Source organism: Petromyzon marinus, chromosome 54 (assembly GCF_048934315.1).
Source record: "Petromyzon marinus isolate PM22_M1 ecotype Great Lakes invasive population chromosome 54, UKy_Petmar_22M1.pri1.0, whole genome shotgun sequence".
NCBI classification, from domain to species: Eukaryota; Metazoa; Chordata; class Hyperoartia; order Petromyzontiformes; family Petromyzontidae; genus Petromyzon; species Petromyzon marinus.
This window is the reverse complement of record NC_133720.1, coordinates 6322968-6337216: the sequence shown is the minus strand read 5'-3', so window position 1 is coordinate 6337216 and position 14249 is coordinate 6322968. Positions and strand designations below refer to the sequence as shown.

At 54.1% G+C, this 14249-nt stretch overlaps 1 protein-coding gene across 1 annotated transcript in view; it reads right to left on the bottom strand.

The window, feature by feature from the left end:
- Positions 1-13811, bottom strand: part of LOC116954200 (cadherin-2-like) — a 40289-nt gene extending 26478 nt beyond the window's left edge. Inside the window, exons 1-2 of the mRNA XM_032974725.2 lie at positions 13373-13811; positions 9607-9706 (exon numbers count right to left, since the gene is read on the bottom strand). Of these exons, the coding sequence (XP_032830616.1) occupies positions 9607-9706; positions 13373-13459 (187 nt within the window). The 5' untranslated portion in view covers positions 13460-13811. The remainder of the gene's footprint in view (positions 1-9606; positions 9707-13372) is intronic.
- Between the last annotated feature and the right edge of the window lie 438 nt (positions 13812-14249).

Sequence of the window (14249 nt, the reverse complement as noted above, 5' to 3'; positions counted from 1 at the left end):
AGGGCCAGGACTGGTTCAGATAATCGTCACTAGTGTTGGCCGTGAGCGGGAATCGAACTTGGGTCGCCGGGTTCGTAGCGCAGCACGCTAACCGTGACACCACCGCTCCCCATACAGAACACAGTTGCACACACACAACGCGCACACAGAGTATCCCCTAGACATCTGTGAAGGAGAGATCTCATCGCACAAGGTTGTTTCCTCGTTGAACATTTTCAAATAAACACTAACACCACACCACTCACACATTGACACTAACACCACCACACCACTCGCACAACAAACTCCACATATAAACACAGCATTTACACTCCTCTCACCAAGACAAAGATCTTCCGGCATAGCCTTCAACAGACTCGGAGCTAGTGCTGTTAGCCGAGCACTTCTCACCCAAAACACTCACTTTACAGCACTTTCATCCACACACCATCCCACACACTCGCACATAACCCAACACAACGCTCACACATACACCACACCATGCACTCACACACATACACCACACCGTGCACTCACTCACACACACACATACACCACACCGCGTACTCACATTCACACACCATCCCACACACTCGCATCCACACTGCACGCTCCATCTCACACACTCACACTGCACACTCGCATCGACACAACAATCACACGCAACAATCACTCACAAGAACCAATAACCCCCCCCGTATACCCTGTAACAGACTGTTGGGGAAAGTGCTGCTAGCGAGTAGAACCTATGAAGGCCGGCACGGCACACGAGGGGGGTGTTACCGGAATCACACTCACCACACACTCGCACCGCACACACACTACACACTCACCACACACTCGCACCGCACACACACTACACACTCACCACATACACCGCACACACATTACACACTCTCACCACACACCCACCGCACACACTCGTCTCAGCTCTAGCGGAGCGTCAATTCTCCACCGACAGTGGTGGTGGTGGTGGTGGAGGGAGGGAGGGCACCCCGACTGCACCGTCAACAAAGTCCCAACGCAAAACAACGAGGCACAAATAAACCCACGGCGGCAATGACCGCAAACAAAAGGACGACGGCCATCGGCAACAGCCGCCACCAACCACCGCCGCCAGCGAAAGTGCCTGGCGTAGGCAAACCGTGACGACGCCGCCGTCGGAGACGTTACTGCAGCGTCGGCAAAGTTGGTCGGCGAGTGGCGGTGCTGAGGGCGCAATGAACGATGCGACGGCGGCGGGGGAACGCGGCGGGGGTCACCCGACCGTGGCGGCAAGCGACCAGCATTTTATTACGCCGCCGTGGTGGCGAGATGTTAACTACCTCGCCTGGTATGCAGGAGATCGTCGCGGTTCGATCCTGACCCTGAAGCCTGTTGTATATTCGGAATCTGCGTGTCTCTCTCTCACTCTCACCGCGGTAGCGTGGATTTTTCCCTACGGTTTTTCCCTCTATGTTTAGAATCCAACGTCACGCGTTCGGAGTATTTGGCTGCCGGAAGCCACTTTCGTTCGGCTATCATTTGCGATGGCCAGGTCGCTTGTGAAAAAATAGCTATATTGCTCAGCGGGCCTTACCGGGTAAAATATGAATAGATATGAATAGTTAGTTATGGTTATTTGGTATTATTATTTAATTAGTATTATTATTGCACACGCGCGTGCATGCCCTTTCATTAGACCCTGGAATGCCTCGACGAGTCTCAAGATTCCTGCCGCAGGAGGGGACCTCTCTCTCCTGCAGTAACGTTGGGAATGTTTGGTTCCCCCGCATTGCCATCGTGTGTCACTCAATCGTTCCGCGCCAGGCCCAAAACCTGGCCCAAACGCGGACACTCGGGATTCGCTCGCTCTTGCACAGAGGCAAAGACGACGGCTCGCGACAAACATCCCCTTCATCATCATCGTCGTCATCATCATCACCCCCATCAGCTGGTCACTCACGCAGATACCAACCGGGCCTGATACCTGCCTGAGCTTCCACGAATGGCCGAGGTCGTAGAGGGGGTGCGTTTTCATGGGTTGCAGGCATGCGCCCCCCCCCCCGCTCATTCCTCACTCCCTCCCCACTGCCCCCAACCCCGGCACCCCCCACCTCCTCCCTATGACCCTAAATAATTACTGGTAATTTCCGCAAAATCACCATCGCCACGGGCAGACGGGAATTTTTTTTTTTTTACAGAAGAGGAAGTGAATGGGTGCTGTGTTAAATCGAAAAAGAAAAACCAGAAATGTTCCCGTTTGTGGGAATCGCTCGTCGTCGGCGGCGGCGGCCACGGTTCAATTCCAGGGCCGAGGCTAAACCAGGAAGCCGTGGGAGGCAAACAAAGAGGTGCCCTTGGGGGGGGGGGGGGGGGTGGCAGGTGGAAGGACGTGAGGAGGTAGGCACACGTGATCGAAACCGTGAGCCAGAAACTTGCTGTACAGAATTTCCAGTTTTGTGGTGGTGTTGTTGTTGTGCGGTTAGGGCAATTTTTTAAACGTTTCCAATTTTCCCCGATGAGGCTTTTATCGCGGGCTCACACGACTGCCGTGGCCACTGCCTTGTGCCCCCGGTGATAACCGCCCCCAGGTCGGTCGGTCGCAGCATACGGACGTGAGAGGGGATTACCGAGGGGATTACCGAGGGAGCAACCGATACCCATTTTCACAGAGATCCCCGTTGCCGAGTGCACACAGCCCTCGCGGCGTGAGGCCGCCCGCCTGGCCCCCCCACCCCACCACCCCAGACATACAGCAACCTGCACAGTGGCACAGAGAGACTCCGGAAATCCCTCCACATCTGTGTGCACGTTGAACTTCTTCCGTAGCCAACCGTGCTAACTGGAGGTGCGGGATACAAAGACACCCACAGACGCTAGGGAGAATGCTTCAGGCACACAGAGACCCCCCCACCACCCCCCCAACACACACAGAGACTATCAGAATCACACAGAAGTCACCTTACCACCCCAAAAGTGCAGATAACCCCTCAAAGAAGACAGACCTCCAGAGTCAGAGATCTCCACAGTCACACACAGTACCCCGACCCAACCATCCCGAGAGACAGAGACACACAGAGTACCCCCACCCGATCACCCCGACAGACAGACACACACAGAGTACCCCCACCCAACCACCCCGAGAGACAGAGACACACCGAGTACCCCCCACCCAACCACCCCGACAGACAGACACACACAGAGTACCCCCACCCAACCACCGCGAGAGACAGAGACACACAGAGTACCCCCACCCAACCATCCCGACAGACACACACAGAGTACCCCCCCCCCCTACGCAACCACCCCAGGAACACGCACTTCTATGCCCAGGCGCTCCCCTCATAAAAGATTCAAGATCCAGCCGAAGGCTGGAAAGCTGCAGCCGTAAACGAAAAAAAACCAGGCCGAGCTGGATCAACGCGGCGCCCGCCAAGAATCCGACTGGAGGTGGAATCTTATCGCTGTGGAGGGCGAGGTGGGGGGTGAGGTGGGGGGGGCAGCTGGCGAGTGTCAGCGGGTGTCCGCACGTGTTAGTGATGAGGGCCGGTGGACGGCCGTCAATCTGGAGCATGCAACCCCCCGCACCCTCCCCCCCCGCATTCCCCCCCTCTAACCCTCGCATTGCTCCCCGTCATCGCAGCGGGGTGCAAGGGAAGTCGGTGGTGTTCGATGGGGTATGGTGGTAGTTGGTGGTGATTGGTGGGGGTACGATGGTAGTTGTTGGCAATTTGGCGAAATACGGTGACAGTTGGTGGTGTTTCGTGGGGTGCTGTGGTAGTTGGCGGTGATTGGTGGAGTGCGGTGGGGTAATTGGTGGCGATTTGTTGGATTCGGTGGTAGTTGGTGGTGATTGGGTGGAATGCAGTGACAGTTGGTGGGGTACGGTGGTAGTTTCTGGCAATTGGCGAATACGGTGGTAGTTTGTGGCGTTTGGTGGGGTACGGTGGTAGTTGGTGGTGATTGGGTAGAATACAGTGACACTTGGTGGGGTACGGTGGTAGTTGCTGGCAATTGGCGAATACGGTGGTAGTTTGTGGCGTTTTGTGGGGTACGGTGGACGTTGGTTGGGGTAGGGTGGTAATTGGTGGTGATTTGTTGGGTTCGGTGGTAGTTGGTGGTGATTGGTGGGGTACGGTGGCAATTGGTGAAATCCGGTGATAGTTGGTGGCGTTTGGTTAGGTACGGTGGTAGTTGGTAGTGATTGGTGGGGTACGGTGGTAGTTGGTAGTGATTGGTGGGGTACGGTGGTAGTTGGTGGGGTACACGGTGGTAATTAGTGGTGTCTGGTGGGGGGGGGAGAGGATATGGTGGGAGGCATGGCGGGGGTTTGGCAAGTACCCCACTCCACAAAGTGAGACATTCCTGCTCCAACCGGGGCACGGGCCGGTAATTTTAGCCACAGGGGTTTCGGGAAAGGGAGTTTGGGGGGGGGCAGCAGCAGTGGTGGTGGTAGCGCTGGCGTCCTACATTCCGATGAGCTTAACTAACGGAGCGCAGCTGTGGCACGCGCCGGCAACACCGGGCAACAACCACCCCGGCGGCAGCGGTTGATGGTAATCCAGCAGTGGATCCAATCCTGAGTGGAACCAATGGCGAGCGGAACGATCATCAAAGTGCGGAACGAATCTGGAATGGAAGTGAATCTGCAGTGGAACGAATGTGGAACGGAGCAAAACGTGCGGCAGGATAAATGTGGCACGGAGTGAATCCGGGCTGGTATGATTTATGTGGAGAGGTATAGGAATTCCAAGTGGAACAAAATCTGAAGCGGAACAAAATCAGGAGAGGAACACAACCTGGAGAGAGGAGAGTATAGGGGGGCAGGTGAGAATGGTGGAGGGAGAGGAAGTGAGAGTGGGGAGAGAGAGAAAGTGAGATTGGGGAGGGAGAGACGTGAGAGTGAGGAGGAAGAGACATGACAGTTGTGAGAGAAAGTGAGAGTTTGTGTTGAAGAGACGTGAGAGTGGGGAGGAGAGAGTGGGGAGGGAGCTAAAGTGAGAGTTGGTGTCTCTGTGCCCTCAGGGTGGGCCCGACTCTTGTCTCGCGCTCTGTAATCACCGCACAGGCACTCGCGTAACCAATTAGGGGATGACGAACAGCGCTCATTTCCCCCAAATTACGGGGCCCGGGGTCTAGCCCCACCCACCACGAGTGACCAGAATGACCCTGAGGGTGACCTCCACAACCCCAACAACACTGCCTCCACCACGCAACGGGAACGCATGTGCCTCACCAACATCACAACAAATACTGCAACTACCACCAACACCTCAATTACAGCTAACATTGCAACCTCCGTTAACACCACTGCAACCACGACGAACGCGGCAAACAATACCGAAATCAGTACTAACACTGCAAACCACCATCAACACCACTTAAATCACAACTAACACTGCAACCATCACAATCACCACTACAAGTACTACAAAGCTACCCTGTATAGCTTTTAAACACTGTTGGGGCAAGTGCTGTTAGCGAGAACCTATGAAGGCCAGAACGGCACACGAGGGGGTGTGGGCTTGCACCACGCCCGGCCGCCTTTGTCTCCCTAGTGGCGATGTTTTTTTTACACACCGCACCAGGTACTCATTTGAAGCTGAGTCGACCTCGGGGAGGCTGAGGACAAGGTCAGATAATCGTCACTGATTTGGCCGTGAGCAGGAATCGAACTCGGGCCGCCGGATTCGTAGCGCAGCACGCTCACCGCTACACCACCGCTCCTCACTACCCACACACCCACCCAGCTCCGATAAACCGCACACCCGCGCTGGTTCAGTCGACCCCCCCCCCCGTCACCCTGCACCCCCCGTAGCTCCCATCTCTACCTAACTGCCTGAGCATCCGCTAATTGAAATCGCCATGGCAACGTCCACGGCGAGACGAGCGGGGTCGTGGGGTTAGGCTGAGAGGAGTGAGGAGAGGGGATCAAGCGGCTAGGGTGCGTGGGAGGTAGGGGGGGATCAGGGAAACCCACACCTCAAGGGGGAAGTAGGGTGGGGGCACGATCATAGATAAGGGAACAGGGGGAGCAGGGGGATCAAGGAGTGGGGGAGCCGACACCGGAATAACGGAGGAGCGACGCAAGGGGGGGGGGGGGGGGGGGGAGAGAGGTCTCAGATGAAGAGATCAGAAACAATCACGTGTCGAGGGAAAGATCTGACATCGGGTTTATTTTTTTTAAGTAAAAACAAATTTTAATCACACCTCAGCGCGAGCTCGATGCACGGCACCGGTTGCCAAACTAAGAGGGCGGTTGGGGGGAGGGAGAAAACACAAATTCCGTGAACAGCAGCCCTGAGTTCGACGCGACAGGGCCCAGCGAGGAGGGGAAAAACTGGGTTCAGTCCCGGAGGCAGGTGGGGACATTAAGGCTTAGATGGCGAGGCATCACGGTGGCTAGGAGATGTTAACTACCTCGCCTGGTATACAGGAGGTCGTGGGTTCGATCCCGACACCTGCTGTATTTTTGGAGTTTACGTCTCCCTCTCTCTCTCCCTGTGGTCGTGGATTTTTCTCCGGGTCCTCCGGTTTTTTCCCTTCACATTTAGAATCGACATGCGGTATTTGGCTGCTATAAATGTCCACGTTATAAGCCACTTCGCTGAGCTATCATTTGTGATAGCTTTTTTTTCAGAAGTGACCTATATAGCTCAAGTGAGGCCTTACCTTTGTAAAAAAAATAGTTTAGTTTTAAAGTTCAGGGTTCGTAGCGCAGCGCGCCACCCGCTACACTACCGCTCCACACATCCACTCACCCTCTCACCCACACTCCTCATCCACTCTCACCCTTTCTCCAACACACCACTCGCGTGTAAGGAGTGAGAATGACTCAAGGTCACACGTTAACAAACATACTGGAGGAAAGAAAGGCACCCGGGGAGGGAAGGGAAGGGGGGGGGACCGGGGGGGGGGGGGTGATTCATTTCAACACTGTTGCTGCCCCCCAAAAGCCAGCAACAACCAGCACCATAAAACTTGCAAAAGATAAAGAGCACGAGGTCATTGTTATTAAGAGCTCGGGGAACAAGAGAGAACGATGATAGGAGGGAATTCCCAAGCGGAGCAGCGTGGAGGGAAGAGGGCCAAAAGAGAAGTGCAGTGTGGTCAGTGAGTGTGTGGGTGAGTGCATTGAGTGGGTGAGGGAGTGTGGCCTGCAGTATGGCGAGTGGGTGTGCAAGTAGGTGGCTCACTAACAGCACTTGCCCCCAAACAGGCTGTAAGGACTATACGGGGGATATGTCTTTGTCGGCGAGTGAGTGGGTTGAGTGAGAGGCGTTGTGTGTGACCAGGCAATGTGAGCGGATGGGAGGATGAGCAAGTGGGTGAGTATGCGAGTGTGTGTGACCTACAGCATGGTGGTTTCACACACACTGTGGGCGAGCCAATTTTCAATTAGGCGTGATATTTTGGATGAGTTTTAGAATGAGATATGGGATACATATTAATTATGCATTGCTGTTAAGAATTATGGGCACTATAAAAGCCAAAGTGATTTCCTGCTCAAATAAGTAGTGAGTATTGCGCATTTTATATTAACAAGACTGCAGACGCCGGTGGGGAAAATTCCACGTTCCCATGACGGGCGCGACTTTACCTACATGACAATCCCCTGTTGACTTCCCCGCAAAGTGGTACATAATTTATCGACCCCAGAGGCATGATGGTAGGACCGAGTCACCCCCACCCACCGCCCCACCACGCCAACCAGGGTTTGAAACCTCAAACTTCCGCTTGCTTGCGAGCAGCCCCGCTCTAAAGTTAAGCCGCACGGCCAGTTCTGTCAAGCGTCTCTGTGCAGCATCTACATCTCTAAATAAATACGAAACTTAAAATACGTTTTAGTCCATCCGCCTATTGGCTTTCCAGGCCGACATTACCCATCAGCTTGCGGCTTCATTCAATTAACTCTGGATCGGTTTGTGTCTTTCTGGGGGCTAGGCTTGTGAACATGGGATGTGGGAAGATGTGGATCGGGGATGTGGCATTAGATATTGGTCAAGTTATTTCACGTATCAAGTCGTTCATGCAAATTGCAACGCAAAACCGCTGACCATTGCGACGCCACGTTAACACACGACTAGAACATGAGGGCAAGGGTACGCACAACAAAACGTCAACTAGAGAGAACACCAGAGACACAACAAGACCAGGGCATGCAGAACACCACAACACGAACTTGAGAGAACATAACAGAGACATAACGAGACCAAGGGTACGCACAACAACACGACGTGAACTGGAAAGAACACCGGAGAGAACACCACAGAGACACAACAGGCCAACACTTTTTCGCAGGCAACGTTACGTGCGTGCGAGACTGTGACGCCTTATTTTGGGAAGCTGGCTTGGGGGTGAAGCGGCAACACTGAGCACAACTTCCTGGATGCTCGCAACTTCCCGCGTCTCGTCCCGACGGCACTTGGCGCAGTTTCAAACGAAGCGCCGCGTACCCAAGAGCTGCGAACGCCGTATACCAGGATTGTTCAACTCCGGCGGTGCGAGCGAGCCGAAACGACAATTGATAATGATCATGTTAAACGGCGCGCTGTCAAAGGCTCGTGCCACCAATTTCAAATAGTTTGGGCCGTGTCGGGTGGTGGAGGGTTCTTAAGGACACGAGATTATTTGGGACAGATCGCGTACAGATTGTTACGTTGGCGAGCCTAAATCTAAGCATCTATTGTGAATTATATACGATGATGAACTAAGGTGGGAGCCAGTAAATACAAACTCCATGGGGGGGGGGGGGGCATCATAAGAGAGTCCAGGGGAATGACCACAAAGATGACCGAAGACACCGGTCGGGACATCTGCAATGATGAGAAAGGCCGGTCCCCGGCAAGCACGCGTGCCAGAATCTCGGTCCAAATTTGCGGAATGTTTTTAGTTTTTATTACCTGCAGGCGAACCTGTTTTGGAAAAACACACAGCAGCATAGCGCCGCCGCTTCAACTGAAACTTCTGCAGACCGTGCACACAGCCTGCCAATCACAGCGCCTTCACACGAGATAACCTTTGCGCTACGAGAACAGCGTGAAAACCGAATGTAGTCATGTTTAGTTTTGTTTTTTAAACGCATTTGGGGTGCGGGGATGAGGAATGTGTGGGATCGAGGATAGGGGATGAGACATATATGAGTGCGGATGAGGAACATACACGATAGGGTATAAGGAATGTGGGACTGAGAATAGGGGTATGAGGAATATGTGGGATTGGGGATGAGGAATATGCAAAATCGGGGATGAGACATATATATGATTGGGGATGAGGAATATGTGCGATAGGGTGAGGAATGTGTGGGATTGGGTATAGGCGATGAGAAATATATGGGATTGGGAATAGGGGTATGAGGAATATGTGGGATAGGGGATGAGGAATGTGAGGTTAAGGTATATTGCATAGGGAATGAGGGATGTGGGATCGGGGATATGGGATAAGGAAAGTGGGATCGGGGGGTACAGGGCATGAGGGTTTTGGTACCTGGACAGGGGGGGGGGGTCATGGTAGGGGTGGATCAATCATGGAAATAAGGTATGAAGGGGGACATGAGATTTCGTTAGATGGACGTGGCATTAGATCATGGCGAGAGGTATGTGGGATAAGGGGGTTGTGGAAAGGGGATTAAGGAGGACCCCTCACCTTTGAGCACCAGCTGGCCGGGCCGCAGGGTGTGGGTGCCCGGACGGAGGTTTGTGCGCCGGGAGAACCCGGGCACACATGCGCCCTCTTCATCCTCATCCTGCAACACGCAAAGAGACAAAGATGCCCCCCCCCCGTATAGCCTTTTTAATGGACCGTTGAGGGCAAATTCTGTTCGCGAGCAGCAACCTGTGAACGCCGGCACGGCGCACGAGGGGATGGGTGGCCAACACCACGCCCGTTGGCCTTTGTCTCCCCGATGGTGATGTTTACACACCACAGCAGGTAATCATTGAAGGCCGAGGTAAAGTAAGGGAGGTCCAAGACCGATTCAAATATTAGCCATTGTTAATGTGGTCGTGAGAGAGAAATTAACTTTGGGTTTCTGGGTTCGTAGCACAAAGTGCTAACCACTACACTACCTCTCAAAACAAAAACCCGTTCCCGCATTTGCCTTAACAAACTGATGTGGCAAGTGCTGTTTGTGAGCATCTATGAAGGCCGGCAGGGCACACGAGGGGGTGGGTGGCGAGCACCACGCCCGGCCGCCTTTGTCTCCCCAGTGACGATGTTTACACGCCGCACAACGTGTACTCATTTGAGGCTGAGTCGACAGGGTTCGTAGCGCAGTGCGCCAACCACTCCACACACCACCGCCGCCTGTCACACAATCCATTAAGGACTTAACCCTTCAACAATGCAAACTTCAACCCTGACGATGAATCCATAAGAACGCTTTTTTTTGGGTTAGATCGCGTAAATATAAATGTTGTCGTTAATCCGCCACAACTGACACAGCCAATTAGTAAGTTCGTCACAAAAACAAAAGTTGCCGATTAGTTACTAGTTCAGCACACCGGTGCGTTGCAGAGTAAACCCACGCCATTTACAATTTGAGCGTGACGTTTTCCGCTGGCGATTAACAACCAGCTCCATCGGGCGATTTGTTAGAATTGTGAAAGAAGCCTTTCCCGTTTCGGTCTTCAATAGAGGAGCGAAGGTGACGATGAAGCTCGATAAACCGATCTTCGTCGGCAATCAAGAAGTTGCAAACAACAAACACATCACCATTGGAACCTCCTTTGCCAGTAGCAAAATATGATCATAGTTTTTTTACCCTTTAATCTGGCAACAAAACTGACACCATTTTTACAAGGAGTCATGTTTGCATTGACCACAATACCTGCGTTGGACCAGGGCCGTCCAACACCATGTGAGACTAGGCTCTAAGGAAAGCTGTCTCGGGTGTGGACCAATCAATTTCAAGGACAGTGCATACATTATCACAGTTATGTTTTTTGTTTGCATTCCGACCGCAGGTATTGTGGTCAATGGAAACATGACTCCTTGTAAAAAAGGTGTAAGTTTTGTTGCCAGATAAAAGTGTAAAAAAACAATTAACAAACACATCCTTCTCCTGGCGAGAGACCTGATGACACAAAATACCCCCTGGGCTTCGATCTTCCGTCCCTGAAGCTTCCTGGGGCCCACACAAACCCCTGAATCGCATGAACTGCTGTAGAAACTATGGCAGTAGCAACTAACTATACTCTTTGTAAACAATTGTTTTTAGTTTTACCATGTAAGGCCCTCGAAGCTATATGGCTCTTTTTCAGAAGCGACCTGGCCCACAAATGATAGCTCAACGTAGAGGCTTAACACCACGTGGAAAATCATAGCAGCCAAATACTCTAAACGCTTGTATCTAGATGTAGAGGGTAAAACCGAAGGACCTGGAGAAAAATCTATGCGACCACAAGGGAGAACATCCAAACTCCAAACATACAACGGGCATCAGGGTCGGGATTGAACCCACGACCTCCTGTATACCAGGAAAGGTAGTTGACATATCCTAGCCACAGTGGCGCCCAACATGATGATGCTGCACAAATGGGAAATTAAAAAAAAAACCTCTCAGTGCAGTGCTTGGAAACTGTGGTCACCACCCACAACAGAATAATGGAACGTGAATATCGACATCCTAGGCTCGATTGACAAATACGGAGGTGTGGGAGGCATTTCGTCATCACAGCAGCGATTATTCACCACCCCGCCAACTCCTGTTCTGGCTAAAAAAAACACTTCAATGCAAAATTAGTTGTTGCTGTACGGCAACATGAGCCACACGAAGACAGATCTATCGATTCACACCGAGACCCATGGACTCACATACAGACCCGTGAACTCATATACAGATCTCTAGATTCACGTCAAGACCCATAGACTAACATAGATCCATGGATCTCGCATCCAGACGCGTGGACTCAGACCTAGATTCAGATCGAGACCCGTAGACTCACATACAGACCCATGGCCTCACACACATCTCTAGATTCACGTCAAGACCCATAGACTCCGATAAGATATCCAGATCCACAAACAGATCTATAGATTCCCCATACAGAACCATAGACACAAAGAGACCCGCCAATACTGTAACGTATATGAAGGAGGCATCATCGCAACAGCGATAACGCCACTTTCACTACTCCTGACGCAATCATCAGGCTCATCAATCTACCTCGATGTAAAATCACAGCCGTTTCTCCACATCATAAGCCACCACAGAGAAGTCACCAAAAATGCCTTAACAAACTACGGGGGCAAGCGCTTAATACAGGCCAATTTGAAGGGATGGGTGGCAATCACCACGCACGGCCGCCTTTGTCTCACCAGTGCTTGATAGTTGCACACAGCACCAGGCACTCATTTAAGGCTCAGCCGACCTAGGGGAGGCCCGGCAGCGGTTCAGATTAATCGTCACTGTTGTTGGTCGCGAGCGGGAATCGAACTCGGATCGCCGGGTTCGTCGTGAAGTGCGCTAACTGCCGCGCCACCGCTCCCCAAGCACACACACCCAGGAGGATTGAGGGGCACACAAGATAGAAAGGAAGCTGGGGAGAGACGGGGGACCCCCAGGGAGAGAGGGGAGACCCAGGAGGGGACTAGAGGGGAGAGCCAGGGGGAAAGAGGGGGACTCAGGGGGATAGAGGGGGTCTCAGGGGGATAGAGGGGGACACAGATGTAAAGGAAGCTGGGGAGAGACGGGGGACCCAGGGAGAAAGGGGGCCCATGGGGATAGAGGGAGACCCAGGGAGAGAGGGGGGCAAGCCAATGAGAAAGGGGATCCGTGAATCGAGGGGATGCAGGGGGAGAAGAGAGAGGAGGTGGGGGTGATCTAGGTGAGAGAAAGAGCGGAGGCTGCACAGCGAGGGGAGCGCGCGGGGAGAGAGGGGGACGCGGAGAGCAGGGATCGGATTACACGGGGAGGGAGAGACGCAGGGAAGAGGATGGAGGGGGGACCGAGAGATGGGATGAGAGACCGACGATGCAAGGGGGTGGGGGGTGAGGGATCGACGATGCAAGGGGATGAGGGATCGACGATGCAAGGGGATGAGAGGCGACGATGCAAGGGGGTTTAAATGGATAGGAGAGAGCGAGGGGGGTGCATGGGGATGCGATCGCATGCGGATGATGCACGCGGGGAAACGAACGGGACCCGAGGGGGGGGGGGGGTGGTTGCAGCGTGGTGGGGACGGCGAGTGAGAGGAGGGGACCGACGAGGTTGTAAAGTGGCACGGCAAAGGGGATAGGCAGCAAAAGGGGATGAGGCGGAGACGACACGGACGAGAGGGGATGCGTGGAGAGGAGCGAGGGCATCCAAGGGGATACGGGGGGGGTTAATAAGGGATGCGAGAGGGGGGGCTGACGAACGAGCTTGAAAAGGGGATGAGGAGGATGCGTTGTGGGTAAGAGACCCCGTTACCTGAGACTCGCGGCTTTGTTCCTCCGCTGTCACCGCGCCCAGCAGCAGCAGGGGTAGCAGCAGCATCCTGGGGTACAGCCCCCTCATTTCGGGGGTTCCCTCTTCGGGGGGGGGGTAAGGGAGGGGGGGGTCCCTGAATCCCCTAAGGTTCGCCTCAGAGAAAAGGGGGCTCGCCGCTTTGTCTTACGCTGAGGGGGTATCAAGGGCTGCTGCTGCTGCCGTTTGCAAGGTCCCTGATTTTGTTGTGGTGGTGGCGAGGGAGTGGGGGGGGGCGGTTCCCCGATCTCGGGAAGGGATCCCTGTGGGTCGGGCTCGGGGGTCTGGGCCCCCTGGCTGCTGTCCGGGGGTCCCGGGCTCGCGGGGTCCGCTCGGCGACTGCGCCCGCGGGAAAATGGCGCAGAGCAGTGGCGCGAGGTTGAGAGAGAGAGTGGGGGGGGGTGTGTGGGGGTGGGAGGCAGCACCTGGCGTGACGTCACTTCCCGAGTGACGAAATGGCACCGCCCACTACCTGCGGGGGAGGGGGAATAAAGGGGGGTGGGGGGGGTGAATAGTGGGGGGGGAATAAAGTGGGGGGGGGGGATAAAGTGGGGGGCGGATAAAGTGGGGGGAATAAAGTGGGGGGGGATAAAGTGGGGGGGGGGGTGGGAATAAAGTGGGGGGGATAAAGTGGGGGGGGGGAATAAAGTGGGGGGGATAAAGTGGGGGGGGGGTGGGAATAAAGTGGGGGGGATAAAGTGGGGGGGGGGGTGGGAATAAAGTGGGGGGAATAAAGTGGGGGGGATAAAGTGGGGGGGGTGGGAATAAAGTGGGGGGGATAAAGTGGGGGGGGGGGGTGGGAATAAAGTGGGGGGGATAAAGTGGGGGGGGGGGTGGGAAT